At 42.2% G+C, this 23,153-nt stretch overlaps 1 protein-coding gene across 1 annotated transcript in view; it reads left to right on the top strand.

Annotated features, from left to right (window-relative positions):
• LOC146789941 (uncharacterized) overlaps nt 1-20,123 on the top strand; it is a 104,406-nt gene extending 84,283 nt beyond the window's left edge. Inside the window, exons 2-3 of the mRNA XM_085628242.1 lie at nt 9,229-9,297; nt 9,866-20,123. Coding sequence (XP_085484368.1) covers nt 9,255-9,297; nt 9,866-10,827 — 1,005 coding nt within the window. The 5' untranslated portion in view covers nt 9,229-9,254 and the 3' untranslated portion in view covers nt 10,828-20,123. The remainder of the gene's footprint in view (nt 1-9,228; nt 9,298-9,865) is intronic.
• Nucleotides 20,124-23,153: the final 3,030 nt, after the last annotated feature.

Raw genomic sequence — 23,153 nt, 5'->3', positions numbered from 1 at the left:
GGCCTACCCCGTCGCGAGTGACCATGGGCCCATGTTGAGTGAATCCTCCCGGGGCCCCTTCGTGATCCCTTGCCGGTTGGCTTGTGGGTCCCCAGAAGACTTTTCTACAGTTCCAAAGGGCTCCCCTGGTTGCTCCAGGGCTGCCCTGATTTACCCTTGCTGGGTGAGTCCCTCAGACCTTGCTGGTCTGCACCGCTGACTTTTTGTCCTTTCCACGAGACTTGCTGTTACCAAGGCTTGTTGGCTCCAATGAGGTCACCGACACCGTAGTAAGCTGCAGACTTCGTGGGACACGCCGAATCAAGCTCCTGGTCGTCGTCGACACCTCCTGGACCTCGTGGCTGAAGAGTCAAGACACCAGTGGATCACCTGAAATCACCCGACGGCTGTGGGCATCCATCTTCTTTGCCCCGGGTCACTGCCAAGTGACTTTCAACACTGTCCCCTCTGCTTTCAGGTCTTCCTTCTTCTGAATCCAGCCTTGGATTCCACCGGCCACTTCTCCTGTCTTCACAAACAGCAAGTCTTCTTTGGCTCCCATTGAAAACGACGCCGCGACCCGACACTAAAAGACACCTATGCACCGGCTTCCCTGGGTGAGGTAACTCCAGCACTACGGTGCTCCTGTGGGTGTTGGCTCTAGAACTACTTACCCTGTAAGTGACTTGCTTATAGACTCTCCCGAAGTATCCTTAAACTCTTAATTTCCAATCGCGACTTGCTCCATTGAAGTCAATAGGGATTCGCGGCTGTGTTCTCACACTGCATGCGTCCCCCGTGGGTCCGTTACTTACCTGCCTTGGGTGGTTTCGTGAGGCCCCAGCTCTTCTGAAGGCCCTAGGCCTTGTCCCTTTGCAAGTCGTTGTTCTTAAGTCTCTTTTTTAGTATATGGTCTGGTACGACCCTAGGGCCCCAGCCATATTTGTGCTTAACTTATTGTGAAACGTTGATTTATGCATATGTTCCTGACTTCTAATCTCATAAAGAGATTAGCAGAGAGTTGTTAGTAATAAATACATATATATTTGATATATATACCTGTGTGGTGTCCTTTCATTTAGTAATTCAAGAGATTATAAGGTAAAACAAGCTTCTTTACATTTCTCTAAAGACGGCCTGAAGGCTGCTCTCCACAGCTACCACTAGGATAGCTTTCTTTAAAAGGTTGTCTTAAACCTACTACCATAAGAGTCGAATTGTACAGGTGCAAGGTGTCCACTATAACTAGTGAACACCATATACCAGGCCAACTTCTCACAAGAGCGCTGCCTTGGATGTCCCTGTGCTCTCTGACCATTAGCGGTTACCGACTTTGACGTATGCTGATGACGCTATACTGATGGCCCGAACTGCAATGGGGCTACAGTGCTTTATAGCGGCCTACGCGGCTTTAATGAATTCATTCGACTTAAAGATCAATCAATCTAAATCTTTTATAATTATAGCATGGGTTGGGAAACGCGACCCCCCCCCTGATTTATTATGGACTCTGTTAAAATTGAGGTGGTAGACTCGTTTGCCTATTTAGGTGTCCTATTTGATAATAAACAATCCTGATCCAAACTGTTAGAGGGCAGAGCAATGGGCATGCAGAGAAACCTAGCTGCGTTGGAATCCTTCTCTAAAAAGCTGGGAGCCAAACCGCTAATTCCTATGAAAAAAATCTATCATGCTAAAACAAAGGCAGCAGCGGTGTACGGGGCAGCAGTTTGGGGTTGGCCCCCAGCGACTATTTACAAGTAATAGAGAATACATTTTTTAAGTCTTTTACCTCGCTACCCCAGTCATTTTCGAATTATGTGCTTCGTATGGAACTGGCTTTACCCTACATTATGGACTCTATCAAAATAGCACCACTGCTACTGTGGCAGAGGGACACAGTCCCCCTGACGCAAAATCTAATAACTGTTTTAAAGTCAAATAACTACAGTTAGATGAGGTGGATAAAGTATGTTGAGTCAGAACTATCTGCACTTGGTTTAAGTCGCCTTTTTAATGATACCTCTACCTGCAAATCCCTATCCAAACGGGAATTAACTGAGACCTTTATTAAGAGAGTCCAATATCTAAGAAGGGAAAAAAACTTCCACACTCAGTCGGCACAGCTGTATGAACTAACCCCAGTATTGGAGGAGTATAGCTATTATTATCTGGCTGATGTTACTTTCCCACAGCACAAATATATTTTGCTTAGATATCGTCTAATCTGATTCCTTTGATGGTGGGATATCCAGGGAAGAAATAAAAACAATCAGAACTTTCCCTATGTCCGTGTGATAACTTATCTACACGGGATGAGCTTCATGTTTTATTTTTTTGTGGTTTCTACCATCAAGAAAGGCGTAATTTTATTGTATCAATTTGCAAGTGCTACAATTTTAAATATTGTCGTGTAGCACTGTTTTTTCTCAAATCATTGCAAAATTCTTTGGTGTGCTTTTCGTTAGCATCATTCCTATGGGCATGTATTAAAAAGAAGAAGCAGTTTGGCACATAAGACTACTTAAAATTGACCTACAAAATTTGTACTGTATTATGTGTATAGATTAAATCAATTTTTACTTAAACTGTATGGTAGCATATAGATATACATTTTTTTTTAAAAACATTTTATTGAAAAAGTACACATCGAGTCAAGTCGTTCAACATTATGACAAATACAGTTGTGTTGACATAACCCACAAGGCAACCTTATTATGCATAGTACATGTATCAGATCGAACATTTAAATCCATCACACCAACTTATAGGTTTGCATTTCCCCCCCCCTACAGAGATGGTGCCACATAATGAACATATTACCAATTTTAGTTACTCAAGTCCGGATCTGAGTCCTCCGGTGGGGGGGGGGGGCACACATGTTGCCCCTAAAAGTGTTCCATTTTCCCCAGACACGCTGCCATTTTCGGGGGCAGCCCCTATTAATAAAGACCGCCCTTTCCACAACCATGGCACCCTCTAGGTCGCAACACCACTGCTGATGAGACTGGATCGACGATGCCCCCCCAATGTCGCGCAATGTTCCTCTTTCCCTCCTCGGCGATCTGCAGCGTCACTCCCCTGGGCAATCGTGGTGGAGGGCCTTTTAGAATATATAGCACTGATTTTGCCCAGTTGATTGAATAACCGGAGACCCTACCATAGGATTCACAAATGTCGAGTAGGCAGTTAATGGACCGTCCCGGTTGCGTCATGTATAGTAATATGTCATCTGCGTACAGAGAGATACAGTCTTCCCATCCCTCTGTCCAATTCAGTCCTTTTATCACGAGGTCTCTCTGAATCCACACCGCAAGGGGCTCTAATACTAAGGCGAATAGTAGTGGGTAGCATATTTTTAAGATTAAGGTTTGGAGTTATCTTTTATAATGTCTTTTTTTTTTTTTTTTTAATGTGACTGTATAAATTGTTCGGACACTTTTATGATCTTATGTGTAAGATCGAATAAAGGATTTGATTGATTGATTGAGACAGAATGTCACAGAAGACCATCCATGAGGTAATTTAGTCCCAATACTTGAATTCAAGCTTCTGTACAGTGTTGCACCTGATCCCCTCTTTATGACTTCCAGACAAAATAATTGGGAAGCTCCGAGTTCTTTGTTAATCTTTTCTGCCCAATTCTGACTTAGACTAAGGAGAAATTATCTCATCACGTCTGCATTTAATGTTTTTCCACTGGTTGCTCCCCAAGCACAGGGTTACATTGAAAACTGTGTGCCTTTTGCACTATGCTGTGTATCAGTCTAAATTGAAGCTCCATAGGAGCAGACACCTGAGCTTGTGCCAACCAGGACACTTCATTTTGCATCTAAATGAAATTTAAGTTGTTTGAAGAAGATACCTGTCCTAGAGAGTACCGCAAATGGTCTAAGATCAACCCTTCCACCAAGCTTATGGTCTGAATTATGTATAAGGTGCACCAACTGTTATCCATTTTTTCCATTCTCTAGTGCTCCATGAGTTTTCTGAAGCAAATATGAATAATGAATAATAATAAATGTATAATGAATATAAGGCATTTATATAGTGCACAGCTATTCAAAAGTGTGTCCCGGCGCATAAAAGGCCCATAGAACAACCAGCTACACCAACTTCGATTGCAGAAGAGAAACAAGCATTTGCAATGCAATAGATCTCGCATTACTGAAAATTTGAGCTATAGGCCTTGCATTATTATTTGCAACGCCAATAGCTCAGACTTATTGTAATGCCTTGTATTGCAAATGGAGACTTTCTGAAACTACATTATGATGGACAACTTTTATTGTTGTCCTCAGAGGGTAGAGGATAAAAGGAAGGTGTGGCAAATGTAACACGAAAAGGGAGGTCAACATGTTTCAGAAATTAAACAACATATTAAAGATCTTCAAGGGGAAAGTTTGAAAGTGCCTGTTAGACATGATAAACTCCAACAACGAAGTTGACAATGCTAGTAACATGGGACATATTACAGAGCCAAAATGTGGGAAATTCTATATCACATAGGACTGGTGTTGGGAAAAGAGATACTGTGAGACCGTTCGAGCACAACATTTTATAAAATATTGGGGCAATGGAAACAAAATTTGGAATGAGCAAAACACAATGGGAGTTAAGATTGGGAAACTTAGAAGCAAGGTCAATGAATGCAGATAAAACAGACTAGGTTTTTGAAAGGTTACAACTGAATCTAAATAATGTAAAAATGATGCATTTCTATTGAAAATAAAAGAATAAAAAGGTGTTTGAAAAAACTGCTTGTGGTTTTCCTTATGTTCCTCCTTAATTTTAAATTAAATTATTAAATTTTATAAGGCCTGTACAAACTTTTATTGATAGGCTTCCTTATGTTCTTTTCGATTTTTCTGTGATTTTCACAGCATCCTCTTTTGCCTTCATCCAGTTTTAAACCTGGTTGGTCCAATGTTATTAAATTAAAGGCCAAGTCAGTCATGGAGTTCATAAATGTAAAGGCCAAGAGTAGTGCATGTCAGAAAAAAAATCATATACCGCTGGCTAGGGTGCCTCATGAGACTTTTATTCAATCCGTCAAGCTGCTAACCGTGCTGCAGTTCTACTGCCACTGGCTGTCAGTCTGGGAGCAATGATGCACCATCAGTTCACAGTTACAATTTAGGAGACAAGACATTTCTGAAAGCAGCGAAGAAGCAGAAACTGACATCTCTACAAACATCAATGGGCACTGGAAGGACGGGTGATTCCCAGACCTTTTAACACAGACCGCTGCAAAACAAAATAATTCTGTCTAAATCTAACATTTTTGTCGAGTCTGTCCATGGTAAACATTGCAATTTTATTGCTTGTATTGAAGGCTCCGTATTTGAATCCATCTATTTAACATCAGCCTAAAATGCTACAATAGGTTAGGTGTATGTACATGCAAATAAGACTGCCATAAAGCTTGAACAGACTGGAGGATCTTATAGGAACCGGCAAGCTACTGAAACAGTCCAGTCATTACACAAAGACCAGAAGGCAAACCTGGACAGTGCAAATGGATGATGGCTACTGCATCATTGAATGCTGAGGATGTTGGGCAGAAAAGGCTACAGCAGAAACCCGTACCAGAAGTGCTTACTGCAATGGGATTGCAAATATTAGACTGCTTGTTTGCAGGTTCAAAAATTTTTGCTTATCTGGACCATGCAGACTATAACTGCACGCGAGCAGCAGAGATTTAACGTAAAAAATTACTTGTTTTCAGCACGTCAACCTTGCTACGTGAGCACAAGGTTAGTATCCCTCATTGTTGGGGGGAGAAGCCAGAACATTTTTACAGGCACCTCCGACTTTAAGGCAAGCTCCATCAATCAATGAGCTTATCGTATTCTAGCTAGTGGCATTCATCCCAGTTTTTTTGTGGAGTAAATCATAGTAACGTACCTTCTTAATGCGAGCCGCAAAATGAGAAGTTGTAATCGCTTCCCATTGAGCCCCATACTGTGAAGATCCTCCGTCACCAAGGGGAGATTTTTGGCATCCTTATACAAACATAAACCATCTGGTGGGCTGAGTCTGTACGACATGCTATGTCCATGCTGCTGCGGCGCTCTGACGCAGTGGCAGTTGCCCGAAAATAGAGCGGGGAGCAGCGCAAACAAACAACAAAAAGTACAGTGGGCCAAGTCTGCACCGCACCTCATGGCCAGCAGCTGTGTTACTGGCGCAGCTATAAGGAAGCGAAGGCTGCCTGGTAGTAGAGCGGAAAGTGCAGGTGGAGTAAATCAAAGTAATGTACCTCCTTAATGCGAGCCGCAAAATTAGAAGTATTTTTACATGAGCCCCATACTTTGAAAAGATCCTCCATCACCATGGGGAGATTGTTGCCACCAATATACCAATATAAAAAGTACGGCGGGCTGAGTCTGCATGTCACGCCATGCCCAGCAGCTGTCTGGACTCTGAGGCAGAAGCTGCCCGGAAGTAGAGATAGAAGCAGCGCATACAAAGTCAACAACAAGAAGTGCCGCGGACCAGACGCAGAACGGGAGGGGACGGACCACGCATCGCACACTTAACATGAACATGCACATGGGCTGTCTGAAAGAGACGCCGTGAACGTGCACGTGGGCTGTCCGGGTGCCGTGAGCGTGCACATCCCTGTCCCCCTTCGGCCACCAAATCGACGACTATAGGTCTCGCCAAGGCGAGCATCGCCTGCGCTACGTCGCTAGGCGAGACCTAAAAAGAGAAAAGAAGGATAACATAAGAAGCTAAGGGAAACTCAATTATTGATTAAAAAGCAGAGTTTTGAGGAGTTTCCTAAAAGTAGCTAAATCTGACACCGCTCTCAATGATGCGGGAGGCGCATTCCAGACCTGAGCACCAAGGAAACCAAACGAGGATCCACCAGAACGGGATCGAGAAATTCTAGGAACCTCTGCCTGATACATAGAGGAGGATCTCCGAATTCTAGAAGGGACATAGCGGGTAATCCTTCCACAGAGGTACCTAGAACCCTTTCTGTGAAAGGCCTTAAAGAATAACACCATGGACTTAAATCTGATTCTATTTTACTGGTAGCCAGTGGAGTGCTCTGAGATGGGGGGGGGGGGGACATATGAGTCCTAGCTTTAAGCCTGAGAATGGCTCTGCCAGCGGCATTTTGTGCCACCTGCAGACGCTTGAGAAGATATTCTGGTAGGCCAAGGTAGAGTATATTCACATAGTCCAAACTTGAAATAATCAATGCGTGGACCACGAATTTCCTGCAGTCTAAAGACAGGAGTAGAAGGAACTTCTTCAGCATCCTAAGGAGTCCAAAGCACGTTCCCAACACTGAATGGACTTGGCCTTCATAGATAAGCGATCGTCTATCAAGACTCCTAGGTTTTTTACTGTTTGTTGTGCGGTGAGAGGTGGAGACATATCTTCCGGCCACCAGAATCTCCCGTCATCTGGCGGTGGGGTGCCGAAAAAGATGATTTCCGACTTTTCCGAGTTGCATTTGAGCTGGTTCAATTTTAACCACGCAAACACTTTTGAGGGACAAGTTTTGATCTTGGCTCCCTCAAAACTCCTCCCTTTGTCACAAGTGAAAAGGAGCTGTGTTTCGTCAGCATATGAAATAATTTTTGCTCCGTATGTCTCCGCCAGGACCGCTAGAGGGGACATATAAAGATTGAATAATGTGGGGCTCAGGATGGAACCCTGAGGGACTCCCACATCCATCCCCGGGATTCCAGCTGCAAAAGGAGGTGTCCAAAGTCCAGTTATATTGGTGAAGATCTGAAAGAGAATATGACCTTTATTATGTGAGGGGTGCAGGACTGCCGGAGCCAAATCAAGGATTCAATGAGTGTAGTGGCTTCCGAGTCAGTGGGAATATCCAAATGAAGGTTAAAATCCCCTAGAATCATGGAATGGTTAAAACGGAGGGCAAGAGGTGCCATCATCACGCTAATCGAATTCAGAAATGATTTACCTGGGACGGGAGGCCTGTAAATCAAAGCGCCAGCTAACGATTGTTGTGCTGATAAGGTGCATTGGAAGCCAAGGCATTCAGCACCCTCCAATTCACCAAGTGTGATGGGATTACATACAAATGTATCTTTATAGACAATCTCTATTCCCCCTCCTTTGCCGAACTGGCGATCTAACCTCAAGATCTTATAACCCGGAGCAATTGCCGTTGTTAGAGTAGAGCTGGAATATTGCGAAAGCCAGGAACAACAAGGAAAGTAAGGAACAAGTCAGGAGAAGATTCCTGCAGCAGATCAAAAATCTGGAGTTCATGTTTCTGTAGAGATCGTGTATGCAGTAAAAGGCTTTAAATCCTACTCCCAGGCCTACCTTGTCGTCACCCCATGCAGAGCAGTCAGTCTTCATGAGAGATAAGGTGCAGTGCATCGGCCGCCACTTACAGTGAGCACAGGTGTGGGTGAAATCTCCCCCAGGATCAATGCTGTTACTTTTAAGGGTCTCATCAAGAAGGAGTAAAGACTGCTTATCGTACCTATAATGCTCAGCGGGATCTTTAGTAGAACGGGCAGCATGCCGTGCGCCGTGCACTTCTGGGACGCTGACGGGCGCAGACAGACATGCCTTAGGCGCGCCTTCGGCAGTGCACTCTATAAATGTACCATGAAGATAATACATAGAAAAAGATTGCAGAGGATACAACTGTTAGACTGTCACTGGGTTTGAGATCAACAAGCCATGGAATTGACTTTTGATCACATGATCAAATGGCTTGGTCTAAAAATACATGGACTTCAAGTATATGAGACTAGTGTAAAAAAAAAGAGTAAGCCTTCATTGAAAGATCTGTGCAAGGATAAGGAACAAGTGAGACTCCATTCAAGGATATGTGGTCAGAGATGGGGAATGAGTAAGACTCAGCTGAAGTGCATGAACACAGCGATGTAGATGATAGCCCAATACGAGGGGAAGTGTGAGTCTCAAATCAAATTAATGTAGTGAAAGGGTAAAATTAAATTCTAGGGTATGAGGGAGTGATGAGGCAAATAATGAATCTTCATTGAACGCCAGTAATGGAGAACCAGTGAGTCTCTGCAATGGATTGTGCCCTGGGGTGAGGGAGTGTGTGGGAGAGTAACTGTCTATAAGGGCAGTATGAACTGTATGAGGGCAATTATGTGAAATTAATTTGAATCTTGACATGCATGATAGTGATGTGTAAAGGGGCATTGTTCTATGTGGATTAGTCTTACAAATTCTTATTTTATTTCAATTGATAAACCTTTTCCAAATCGTGTTTTCTAGCTCTCCGACCTGGGTATTTTTCAAAGATGGAACAAGGAGAACCGAATATGAGAGATCTCAAAACAGTTGGTAAGAACTACAGTATCTGAGTGTTTTCACTGATAAGTGCCATGATAATGTCTCTTTACTGTGGAATGTTCAGAGTGGGTGGGCATGAAAAATTATGTTAAAGGCAGCTTTGTAGGGTTAATAATACAACTACTTAAACTGACAAGTGGGATTTGCACACGGTCATCATTCTGAATATAACACGTTTGTTAAGTTTATAAACCTGTGAGTTTATCTAACAGAGTCTCGGTTACTGAGTATGTTTGCAGAAGGGAACTATTATTGAGGGGCTGGGGGTGTGGATAAAAAAACAGGAATGTGCCCATGACCTTTGCCTTTCCAAGTTTAGCTTGCTTGATCTCCAGTAGTACACAAATACCAATAATCTACAGTAGTCTAAAATGTAGCAGTTAGAGTAAAGGTTAATCTTAAGTTTTAATTGCATGCATTGCTCACCAGTGAATGACAACAGTGAAGTTTATATGTTTTTTGTAGACTTCCAAGCTCCAATGGAATGTAATACATTCTCCATGATATTGCTGCTTATTTAAATGATATGTATATGTATACTTTTGTATTCTCTCTGCAGGAAGTGTGATCTGTGAAGAGGCGACCATGGAACAGCACAATGATCTTACCATAGATCTATCTGAAAACTCAAGTTACCCATATCCCAACAAGACTACAAACCCTCCAAGTCCAATAGAGTTAAATCAAAAGAAACCCTTTCGGGTTGAAAGACCTTTAGCTCAAGCGGAGACGAAAAAGAGACCTTTTTCATGTCTGCATTGTGAAGCCACATTTACAGATAAGATTGGTCAAAGGGCACACCAGAAGACTCATCAGGCAGAGAAAGCGTTTCAGTGTCCCCACTGTAGCAAAGGCTTTGACCATGAGATCACTCTGCAGATGCACCTACAAGTCCACACCACACTCACTGCTACAGATCCAGGAAAGAAACTCCTTGCAGAGGCAGCACAGAAGGCAAAGGAGAAATTAAAGAAGAATAAAACCCTCCCAGGAGAGAAACGTTACAGCTGCACGCAGTGCGAGAAGACCTTTAACCTGGAAGCGGATCTGGACACACACCAGAAAATGCATACACTGGAGATAGTTTTTATTTGTGTGGAGTGCGGCAAGAGCTTTACTCAGAGAGCATACCTCAGGAAACACCAAAAAATCCACACGGGGGAGAAACCTTATGTATGCGGGATGTGCGGACGAGCCTTTAATCGCCAGGAGGTTTTAGTGGCACATCAGACAACTCACTCTGGGGAAAAGCCTCATAAGTGCTCTAAATGTGACAAACGTTTCAGTCGAAAATACACCCTCCGAAAGCACCTGAAGGTACACACAGGAGAAAAGTCATTCCACTGTTTAAATTGTGACAATACCTTTAGTCTGGAGACTGATCTCGAAAGGCACCAGCGAACACACACAGGGAAGGAGCCAAACAAGTGTTGCAAATGTGATGAAACCTTTTCCTATCAAGAAACCCTAGTAGCACATCAGGAAATACATTCTGAGCAGAAGCCCTCAGCATACTCATAGAGCAAAAAGAGTTGAAGTCAGAGGGGAAACATGCTAAAACATGAGTGCAGGACGTTCAGCTCTGCTTATTGCTGGAAAAGGTTCATTGAGAAGCACAACTTGATGGCACACCTTCGAACTTACACCGACGATGATTCCAATTACTTTGCTTAGTGTGACAAAAGCCTCAACCAAAAGCACAACCTTGAGAACCTCAAGTGGTAGCATGGCAGAGATGAGAAGTTTTCCGGTACTCAAAGCTCTGCACAGAAGCCTGTGGCCTCTGCAATTAAATGTCAGCGTGCCGAACACTGAGGCTGTGTGGTCTTCAGTCTACCTCAGGCCTCTTTAATCCACCGCCAGATACTCCTGCCCTTTTATCTTGCTCTTGCAGGTTCCTGCTTTCTCCCTTTAGATAGGTTTTCCATCTTTCTCTTCCTCTGTGTTTCCGCTTTGTGTGTATTTCCATGACATGCTATTGGTAAACGTCTAATGCAGAAAAATAAGTGCTGGTTCCCAAAAAATGAGTTCAGGTGGTCCCCACCTGTAACAACCGGCTCAAATTAAGCAATGCCTGTACTGAGGATGATAAAAAGACTTGACATCAAAGGCACCAGTTAAAACATACTGTGGGGGGTACACACGTGCGAAGATTGTGGGGAAACCTTCAGTGATGGGCACATCTTGGTCGACCACCAGAGATCTCATGGAGAAAAGGAACCCATTACATGATATTAATACAGTGAGAAGCTTGAAAGCCCACTTAAACTTTTGAGCACTAGTTTATCCATGCATCACACCAGTAAAATACATAAGGCATTTGAGCTTCAATGAAAAACCACCTGCTAAGCATTTAAAGACTTGGAAATGAGAACAATAGAAACGTTGGCAGAAGACTTGCAAATAGAAATTACTCTGCCATGACCAAATTAGTCACATTTCCAAGTTGTCTCCATTATAGTTAAATAATGGACAAAATCTTAAGCCATGTGCCTCCAGCTCTATTAACCAAGTTGAAGGAGGCCTTTTAAGCAACGTCCACCACAGTTTACCAAAATGATCTCCTTTGCTGCTCATAAAGGTGGCAGGTTTAAGGAAACGGGGTCCTGTGGAAACATTTGATGTTTTATTTTTTGTGGGATGATCTGCCACTGATTCCGCGACACAGACCTGAAAATGTTTTCTAAAAGTAATATGTACAATCTGTCTTAAGGTGGACAGTCTAATCAGGATCCTCTTATCCCCCTAGATCATATCCTTTAAATTGGCAGTAAACATACTTCTGGACAATCTGAAACTGTGTGATCTGTAATGCAAGGATTACATTGAGATGGAATGAAAATTGTGATCAAATGCTCTGCTTGAGATCCATTTCTGTTGTGTTGTGTAATAGCTGATGAATACATTCTTTACAACGATGAGTGGACACAGACTGGTAGCTTCAGCTGCTGTTTACTTAGTTACTCTTCAGTATGTACATTATTTATAATAATTACCCCACCACAGCAATGGTGGCTCACTGCTCAACCCCTGGCTTCCATTCCTCTGACATCATTAGAACCTACACCAAGCACCACACTCGCGGTATCATACCTGCCTGTAACATCAACTATATCACAGGAATATTCTCTGACGTGGAGAAAACTGGCTTTGCCAGAGTTCGCCCACATATTCTGTACAAAGCACAATGGAGGATATGACACCTCTCCCCAGTTATACACAATGGAACACTAAACAGACAAATCTTGTTGCATCCTTACAGATACACAGCAGACATCCTAAAGATACGCCGCTCCTTCCAACACACCCAAGGAACCATTAAGCCCACTAGATCAAATTCACACATACCCAGTACCTCTTCACAGAGACAAATAAATCGTAGAACTAGGTAGCGCTTTCACCCCATAAAATGGGGACAACAGAACCAAAAACGATAAAATATTTCTCAAACGAATTTTAGGGTAACTATACCAAACAAGCACACTGGCCGTACCTGCTAACGCAGGGGAAACGGGCAGAAGCAACTATCTCTTTGAGAAACGAAATTCATATTGTTGAAAATGCATTTAACTCTAATCAAGCACCATATACTTCTGCATGCGCAGCAACTGCAAGTATCGGTTCAGCTCTGAACAAACAGCAAGATCACTGCTATACTGCCCCCCAAAATCAATTTGAGAATAACAGGTACTAATTTCTCCTACACAATGGATGATCATTCCCCTGTGCAGGGATCATACATCCCAGAATACACAGGACAGCAATTTCATAGGTATCCTTCCAAACCTAAATTAATTACAGAATAATGGATATTAATTCAGATCTACAGGAATTCCTGCAAATATGAAGTAGACCCACCTAATCTTTTGTAGGCTTCAACTCTGAGCATGAGGAGTAAAATACAAGCAGATCAAATATACACACCCTTTCTAATGCAGTACCCTGCTGTACATAATCTGCTGTGTACAATTTGTGAGCCACCGTGAAGGAACTTTACAATTCTATTTAGGGCAAAGAGGCAAGAATTATGCATTTCATTCTTCATTGCAAATAACTAACACTCCCAGAAAAACATTTTCCAGAGGCCTATAGAATTTAACTTAAAAAAACTTGTGTGACCAAGGTAGCCAGGTGGTTAATTTGAATTCGTAGAAAGTCCTCCGTCTCTTAGTCTTTCTACCTCTTTTTTTTAGTATACATCTTGTCGAATAATTCCACATTTTCTACCACAAGTTTTGACCCACTTTTTTTTGGTTCTGCTCAGCTGCTGCCAGAAACGAAACTGCTTTAGCTTCTTCATTATTTTTTAAACATTCAGTATCCCACAGGTAAAAACTATTTTATGAAGAACATTTTCAGAATCTAGAAGTAGAATGTGGGGGTTTGACGTCTGAATGAAAGCAACAGTCATTCAGTAAGGGTGTAGAAATCTCTGAATCAGAACTGTAACTTTCCTTCATACAAACTAAGAAATTGTACATTATGTGGCAGATATGAAGGGCAGGATCATTCTATTTTAAAATATACCACTAGAGTCTACCACAGGTTCGAAAAAACATTTTAAAAGTTTGGAGCTCTCATGATTGGCAGTTTCCTGTTTTCTAACAAATAGACCTACAGACCTTGAAAGCCAAAGCCCCCGGGACAGAATGGGCACCTCAAAACAGAAGATATCAAACACAGCCTCCTGTAAGGTGCAGTAAACCTATCACATCAGAATAGAGGAATCCACTGAATCAAAGAATTTCCTAATAAAGTTGGCAACTGTATTGCTCGTGAGTACCTAACGTCACTCGCCAACTGCTTGTTTGTACTCTTGGAAGCAAAGTGCTGCAAACAGAGTAGGGTGATCTGAAAATGACAAGAAATCAGCCTGGTGATGGAAATGGCCCTTCCTGAAGCAGTAAATGCTATTGCTTGTGGAGTAAACACCCTTGTCACCAAAGCCAGCATCCTCACACAGAAACTCTCTTGCACAGTGTTAGGGACAACAATATGGATAGGCTTAGCAGACAGTTCCTTCCTGGATATCCGTTCGCTATCTGACCAGTTCTGTAACAAAAGAAAGATGTTGTTCATGTTCCGTAACTGTGAGTATCTAATTTTTGGGAGCTTTACCAGAGTAATCCCTTTCAAATGCGCACACACCAAAGGGCGTTCCTAATTGCAGTACCCTCCTACTAGAAAGTATCCCTCTGAAATAGCTCATATGTAGGATTTGAAAGCAGATAAAAAAATAAGATACTCTAATGGGATTGATTTTCCTTTCCATACACTAACTGTGCCATTAACTTCATGCTGATTGATATCTCTTATATGTTCTTCCTATCCCTGCTCTATGAAGAACAAAAGGACACAAAAAGTGGTAGATGGAATGCTTGAATTAACTTCAGCCACTGGTAATTACTTGGGGCCTCATGCCAGTCCAATGTTATTTTGCACATCATGCCACCTCAATTTGGACCCAGCCATATGGAAATCAGTCTTGACCCTTCTCCAGTTGGAATCTTCCAGCAAGAACTGCCAGGCCTGGTCCTCTGAACTAGAACACAAGCAAATCAGGACCGGTTGTGGCCTAGTTAGGGCTCATCAGCCAGGAATAGCTTGGTCCCGTTGACACTGTGCACAGGACCCACTTCTGGGCATATCCGTCCCAATAAGGGCGACACACAAAAGTGATGCATGGAATGCTTGAAATAATCTCAGCCACTAGTAATTACTCGGGCTGCCCTTAGTGGGACTGGTGTGCTCAGACATAAATGCCGTGCATACTGTCTCACAGGAACCAAGCTATACCTGGCTGGTGAGCAAGAGCTAGCTAGGAGAAACTGGTCCTCGGTGTACATGTGTTCTGGTTCAGGGAGGACCTTGCCTGGCAGTTAGGGCTGGACTTTTCCCAGTGGAGCAGGGTCCAGGCTGATTTGCATCCAGCTGGGTCCAACCTGAGGTGGCATGATGTGCAAAGGAATATGGATTGGAATGCGCTCGAGCAATTACCAGTGGCTAAGATTAATTCAAGCATTCCATACAATACTTTTTGTATACTTTTGCTCCATGAATGACCACGCCTGCTGCAAAAATCCCAAGACACAGAGTGTACCTTAAAAACCACTAGGCCATTGGGTATAAAAATCTGTCACAGATGCGGGCATGTAGTTCCTCATGTGGCACTCTTTAAACATCTCAAAATGAGGAAGAGGGATTGGAGAATGACAAGAATATTCTGGATAAAGCGGAAACCAAGCTTGAAATCTCCACATCTGAGCCACGGAAATCATAGCTACTTTTTAATGCTTGACCTGGGAAGCTACCTATTGTGATGGAGGAAATCTCCCTATCATCCAGGTCATGGAGAAAGGCACTAACACCATCGACCCGACTTCTGATGTCCAAACAAAGAAGACTGAATGCTTGTTTGTGACTGCTACAAAGATTCCAGGATCCAGGCTTCAGTTACTGTAGTCTTTCAGGAAACTACTTTCAGTCTGGGACAAAATTGGTTGTGTCAGGGAAATCTCAACTGTTACTCCTGGTCCAGCCAAAAAGTACCACATGTCTTTGTACATGCTCTGCAAATGTCATGGACCCAATGCAGTTGAAGTACTGCAACACAGAGACATCGGACCCTTTCTCAGGATAGGCATAGAACTGCAAAGAAGCCTGTCAAAACTTCCAGAAATGTAATGTGCTTTCACAATTCTTCCTCTTTTCGCCACTTTTCTTTTAGATGCCTATATATATGTCTGGCTCTCCAGCCCAGCCTGCTCACTTTCAACTCAATGACATTGTCTGGCATCACTCCTAAAATGCCTGATATTCTAGACCTCCATGTGGTCAACCACCGCTGAATTTCAATTCAGGCTTCCTACCACAACCCAACCTCTTACATCTATGAAAGGCCCTGCCTGAGCATCCTTATCAGCAATCTTTCCAAGATTCAGTGGGACCCAGGGAAATTTGTCTTGATGGGGGAAGTCAACGACTGCACAACCCTGCCCATAACTCTCAAAGCATACTCTACATCATAAGAACACTCTAGTTATTTTTTTAATGTCCACTAACTGGAAAGTCGCAGATACAGAATCCACCATATGTTTCATGAACTTCATGGTCCTTCTGAGATTCAGACTGGACTTTGACTCGACTTTCAGAAGGACCATGGCTTAAACAGTGCTGTCACTGGTTTCAGGAGCTTTGTAAAGCACCCAGGTGGTGAGCAACAGGCCTTGTGGGGGAAACCCTTAATTCCCAGATCTGTCCTTGTCAGTTGAACTGCAGGAACTTTCAAAGGGGATTGTAAACTCTTATCTTGAGAAACACATTCTACAAGTCCAATCTGTCTGTCAAGTCCCTCTTCAGCAAAATATCTTTCACAAGGTGAATACCCTATTTTTGGAGCTGTCTATATACAAACCAGGTGTTAAACTCTCACAGGCTTATTAAGGAAAGCCATACCTTTTTCTTTGTATTTGATCAAGAAGATGTTGCTCCCAAACCCCACAAGTGTAGAATAGCTGGTTAGATAGCCTCTTGGCCTTCTAATTCTGCTATCTCCTCATCTATAAAATTCAGCTTTTTAGGGAAAACAAACTGTATTTCTGGTTTTTAGAGTGTACCAGGCGTTCATAGAACAATAGTTCTATGAAAGCCCGGTACACTCTAAATAACAGAAAACTTGTACCATCATAATGACCCAGGCATTCATTGTTAGCGCCTGCAACCAATAGAGAAATAGGCTCACTTCCTCCTCTGCCATAATGTTGTAAAAAGAGGAAGAATCATCTGCAAAGCTTCTGGCACCCACCTCAGCTGGTGTCTGATTCAATGTCCCTGTCTGACTTTACTGACCATGGGGAGAAAGGTGTTTAATCACATACTGCCAGCTCCCTCCTCTCCTTGATGACAGCCCTCCTTAGTGGCTTTATCTGTGACTTTGAGCGGACAGATGCCCCTTTCAATATTCAACCCTCTACAAAAATCTTAGGTGCAGGCATGTTGCTTATCAGTGTCTGCGTTTTATGCAGTATAGTAAATGTTCGCACATCTTTAATTAACTGTTTCACGAAGAGTCAGCCCTTGGCAACAAAACCATCCTTTTATGGTGCAGGATCCCTCAGTTTGGAATCTATTCTAATGAAGATGGAATGTCTGTCACTCTGTGGAGCTGGCGCAGTTTCCATTTCCCAGAACAAACTGTACTTGTTCAGCCCAATTTGAGAGTATCTCAGAAAGCTGGACTGTGTTGCCACCTTGGTATTTCTAGACTTTGTATAGTCATGACAAGTTCTGCAGCTAACCTGGCAGAACCACCAAGATCTCAGCGCCCTTTTTAGGGTATTGTGAAATATCCCTTTGCAAGTGATCATTTTAAAGTCCAATTTAGGAATATTTTGGCCTCCTCTGTTGATACCTGGCACGCTGCTCACAAGATTAAATATCCAGGGGTTTGCTTAGCCTTGCATGTACGTGATCTGCTACCATGGGGGTAGAAAACCTCTGTCCCTAAAGTGACAAAGGTCATCCAGATTCTCTGTAGCCCTCTTCCTGTCCATAGGGTATTCTACTTTTTTCCCCATCACTTGATCTAATCTATCCTTTTTTTGCATCCAAGCATGACAGATGCCAATCTTGGAAATTCCTAGATACTTTTCCACACTGTCATAATATATTTTCCTCGTTCAATAGGGGTGAATTTGTGTCAAACTAATTGCTGAAGCTCACGATTGAAGAGTGTGACGTGCAACAGCCTGCTTTTCCTCTTAGTTTTGAAGGTTAAAACAATTACTTTCCCATTCTCCAATGATCTATAGTCCTAGATGGGTCAATTCTGGCTGGAGTTTTACCCTGTTGGGCTTTCATTGGTGAGCACACCACTTGCCTCTTTTAGTTCCTACCTCGTGCTATAATAGCTTACCTACAAATCGGTGTATGGAGTGGTCATTGACCTCTAAGAGACCTGAATTCAGGGTGTATGAGCTTTCCTCCTACATACTCCCCCTGTGTGAATGAGGCTGAATATGTTACTTAGCAATAGGTTGCAATACACTCCTTGTTTTAATTAAGTTAAAAGTGTAGTTGTCACAGGCAATCAGAATCACACCACTGCGGGTAACCAAGTGACAGCATAACTATTCCTAGAACAACAAACAGGAGGGCTGGCTGTGCCTGCACCAAATGTATTTGGGCTGGTGTTCTCTTTAGTGTATAGGTCTCCTTCTGCAGAAATGCCAATAGATTTCACAATGGTCAGTTAGGAACACAGCTCCCTTCTGTGATAGGGAGTGAACTCAGCTGACTCAGACAGTACATTTCTTCGATTCTTTCTTTCGACCCTTCTAATGGCCATTGACAGTGATGGCCTGCCTAAGTCCCACCTGTTTTTCAGTTTCATCAGCATGTTTGATATCTTTTTATTTGCTCATCTACTGTCCTCCCATTTCTACTTTATAATCTGCTACTCTGTTAATGAATATTTTAGGTGAAGTTCTCCTCTACTGTTCTAGTCTTATTATATTGAGTGATTTTGATACCATGTTAACAGTACTTCAAACGTTTTAGCAGACGATTTTGTTCAGATTATGAATTTGTTGGATTATTTTAACATGTAGATAGTCCTACACAAATTAAAGTCCACGTTTTGAATCAAATTTGTTTTTCCAATACTTCGATTTCTACTGTGCAACCTCTTACCCTTCCATAGACTAACCATTTTTGCTTCCTTTAACATTCATAAGAGGGATTTTAGCTTTCCATTCAAGTTAACCTACTCCATCTTATTTTTGTGACCCGATGAATGTCAATCTGAGCTCTGTCAAGTTGGCTTTGCAGCCTCTGACTGAAGCTGACTTGCATTTTAACACTGTTTTGGGAGCCTCACCTCTTTCTAATTCCTCTCTTTAAGCAACTTTGAATAATGAACACTCTAATGTTTTTGTAAATTACACTTTATTGGGTTTTATATTTTCATATATTCATCACAAATGTGTACTATGTATCAATTAATGAGCCTACGGCCCATAGTACATGTTTGAAATAGCAAGCAACATTAGAAAATTTAATATCCCCCAACTCTAAGGCCCCAACCAGTACATCTGCAGGCATTACTTATGCATCCAATATATTTGGTTGTGAGACTGAAGGTATAGCTGTCTAAGAAACTACCAAGGCTTTTCAGTGTGTCACTTGTCAACATCCTGTATATCAGATCCTTACTTCATCCCAACTGGTTACCCTTGTTGCCTTTGGGGTATACCTCCTGCTGTATTCTGCTTTTCCCGTAGCTTGGTGTCGAAATACATCCTCGGCCTTGTTTGCGAAGCTGGTGTTTGGACTAGCCGAGTACACTAATCCTTGTCTGGCTTTCCTAATCCCTGTTTTCAACTATCTGTAGGCTCACACTATTCTTTCCCGATCATATCTTATCGACTGGCCTTCACTGTCTCCTGCTAGCATTCTCTTGTGTCATGACTGCCCTCCAATACACACAAACGTATCTCGCCACCTGCAAGTTAGTTGTAATCTGTTAATGAATTAGTCCGGGGGTGGGATGACAAACACAGTTGGAGGAGAGGTCTCTTCGAGTCATCTGATACTTCTATTTTCGAACCTTTTCTACTGGCTCCGCTTTGTTTTCCACTTACCCTATTGGGTCTTTTCTTCTATGCTTGGGGCGTATGTCTTGTTAATAATCATGTATTGTATAGTATTTAATCTGATGCGCCACAGAGTGGAGTGGCAGTCTCCTGAGAACCTACTTTGTGTACTTCTAGGATAACTGTACTAGCTGCAGCTAAATAAATCCAATCTTCTAACGCCGACAGAGTGTCCCGTGTCTCTGTGTAACAAAGCAGGTGAACCCCGGAGACAGAGGGCGTACCCTGCGCCGCCAGGTCCAAAAGGTTCTGGTTCTTCAAGTGCTGCATCTTTGAGCCCAGTACTGATCCTGAAAATTAATTCTAACCGCAGTTACAAGTAACTTGAATTTCCCTCCATAGGCTAATATTGACTGGTTTCACTTGAAAATTCTTCTAAGTGTGGAGTTTTGGAACTTTAAAATATTCCTCTAAAATCAGCCGCACTACAAATTCCTATTTAGTCACCTGTTATCAGGAGAGACCTCAGTGCTGCATCTTTGAGCACAGTACTGATCCTGAAAAGTAATTCTAACCTTACTTATCAGTAACCTGAATTTCCTTCCATAGGATATCATTGACTGGTTTCACTTGGAAATTCTTCTAATTCTGGAGTTTTGAAACCTACAAATATTCCTCTAAAATCAGCCGAACTACATATTCCGATTTACTCACCTCTTTTCAGGAGAGACCTCAGGGCTGCATCTTTGAGCCCAGTACTGATCCTGAAAAGTAATTCTAACCGTACTTACCAGTAACTTCAATTTCCTTGCTTAGGCTAACATTGACTGGTTTCACTTGGAAATTCTTCTAAGTGTGGAGTTTTGGAACTTTAAAATATTCATCTAAAATCAGCCGAACTACGAATTCCGATTTACTCACCTGTTATCAGGAGAGACCTCAGTGCTGCATCTTTGATAACAGTGCTGATCCTGACAAGTAGTTCTAACCTTACTTACCAGTAACTTGAGTTTCCTTCCTTAGGATATTATTGCCTGCTTTTTCCTGAAAAAGTTTAAAAGTGTAGATTTTTTAAACTTACAAATATTCCTCTAAAATCCGCCAAACTACGAATTCCGATTCACTCACCTGTTATCAGGAGAGACCTCAGTGCTGCATCTTTAAGCCCAGTACTGATCCTGAAAAGTCATTCTAACCTTACTTAACAGTAAGTTGAATTTCCTTCCATAGGCTAACATTGACTGGTTTCACTTGAAAATTCTTCTAAGTATGGAGTTTTAGAACTTTAAAATATTCCTCTAAAATCAGCCGAACTACGTCCTCGGCCTTGTTTGCGAAGCTGGTGTTTGGACTAGCCGAGTACACTAATCCTTGTCTGGCTTTCCTAATCCCTGTTTTCAACTATCTGTAGGCTCACACTATTCTTTCCCGATCATATCTTATCGACTGGCCTTCACTGTCTCCTGCTAGCATTCTCTTGTGTCATGACTGCCCTCCAATACACACAAACGTATCTCGCCACCTGCAAGTTAGTTGTAATCTGTTAATGAATTAGTTCGGGGGTGGGATGACAAACACAGTTGGAGGAGAGGTCTCTTCGAGTCATCTGATACTTCTATTTTCGAACCTTTTCTACTGGCTCTGCTTTGTTTTCCACTTACCCTATTGGGTCTTTTCTTCTATGCTTGGGGCGTATGTCTTGTTAATAATCATGTATTGTACAGTATTTAATCTGATGCGCCACAGAGTGAAGTGGCAGTCTCCTGAGAACCTACTTTGTGTACTTCTAGGATAACTGTACTAGCTGCAGCTAAATAAATCCAATCTTCTAACGCCGACAGAGTGTCCTGTGTCTCTGTGTAACAAAGCAGGTGAACCCCGGAGACAGAGGGCGTACCCTGCGCCGCCAGGTCCAAAAGGTTCTGGTTCTTCAAGTGCTGCATCTTTGAGCCCAGTACTGATCCTGAAAATTAATTCTAACCGCAGTTACAAGTAACTTGAATTTCCCTCCATAGGCTAATATTGACTGGTTTCACTTGAAAATTCTTCTAAGTGTGGAGTTTTGGAACTTTAAAATATTCCTCTAAAATCAGCCGAACTACGAATTCCGATCTACTCACCTGTTATCAGGAGAGACCTCAGTGCGGCATCTTTAAGCCCAGTACTGATCCTGAAAAGTAATTCTAACCTTACTTATCAGTAACCTGAATTTCCTTCCATAGGATATCATTGACTGGTTTCACTTGGAAATTCTTCTAATTCTGGAGGTTTGAAACCTACAAATATTCCTCTAAAATCAGCCGAACTACGTATTCCGATTTACTCACCTCTTTTCAGGAGAGACCTCAGGGCTGCATCTTTGAGCCCAGTACTGATCCTGAAAAGTAATTCTAACCGTACTTACCAGTAACTTCAATTTCCTTGCTTAGGCTAACATTGACTGGTTTCACTTGGAAATTCTTCTAAGTGTGGAGTTTTGGAACTTTAAATATTCATCTAAAATCAGCCGAACTACGAATTCCGATTTACTCACCTGTTATCAGGAGAGACCTCAGTGCTGCATCTTTGATAACAGTGCTGATCCTGAAAAGTAGTTCTAACCTTAATTACCAGTAACTTGAGTTTCCTTCCTTAGGATATCATTGCCTGCTTTTTGCTGAAAAAGTTGAAAAGTGTAGATTTTTGAAACTTACAAATATTCCTCTAAAATCCGCCAAACTACGAATTCCGATTCACTCACCTGTTATCAGGTGAGACCTCAGTGCTGCATCTTTAAGCCCAGTACTGATCCTGAAAAGTAATTCTAACCATATTTACCAGTAACTTGAATTTCCTTCCATAGGCTAACATTGACTGGTTTCACTTGAAAATTCTTCTAAGTGTGGAGTTTTGGAACTTTAAAATATTCCTCTAAAATCAGCCACACTACGAATTCCTATTTAGTCACCTGTTATCAGGAGAGACCTCAGTGCTGCATCTTTGAGCACAGTACTGATCCTGAAAAGTAATTCTAACCATATTTACCAGTAACTTGAATTTCCTTCCATAGGCTAACATTGACTGGTTTCACTTGGAAATTCTTCTAAGTGTGGAGTTCTGGAACTTTAAAATATTCTTCTAAAATCAGCCGAACTACGAATTCCGATCTACTCACCTGTTATCAGGAGAGACCTCAGTGCTGCATCTTTGAGCCCAGTACTGATCCTGAAAAGTAATTCTAACAGTACTTACCAGTAACTTGAATTTTCTTCCATA

Source organism: Triturus cristatus, chromosome 10, assembly GCF_964204655.1.
Source record: "Triturus cristatus chromosome 10, aTriCri1.1, whole genome shotgun sequence".
In the NCBI taxonomy this organism is placed as follows: Eukaryota; Metazoa; Chordata; class Amphibia; order Caudata; family Salamandridae; genus Triturus; species Triturus cristatus.
Note: the sequence above shows the minus strand (reverse complement) of the source record. Positions and strands in the feature narration are given on the sequence as shown.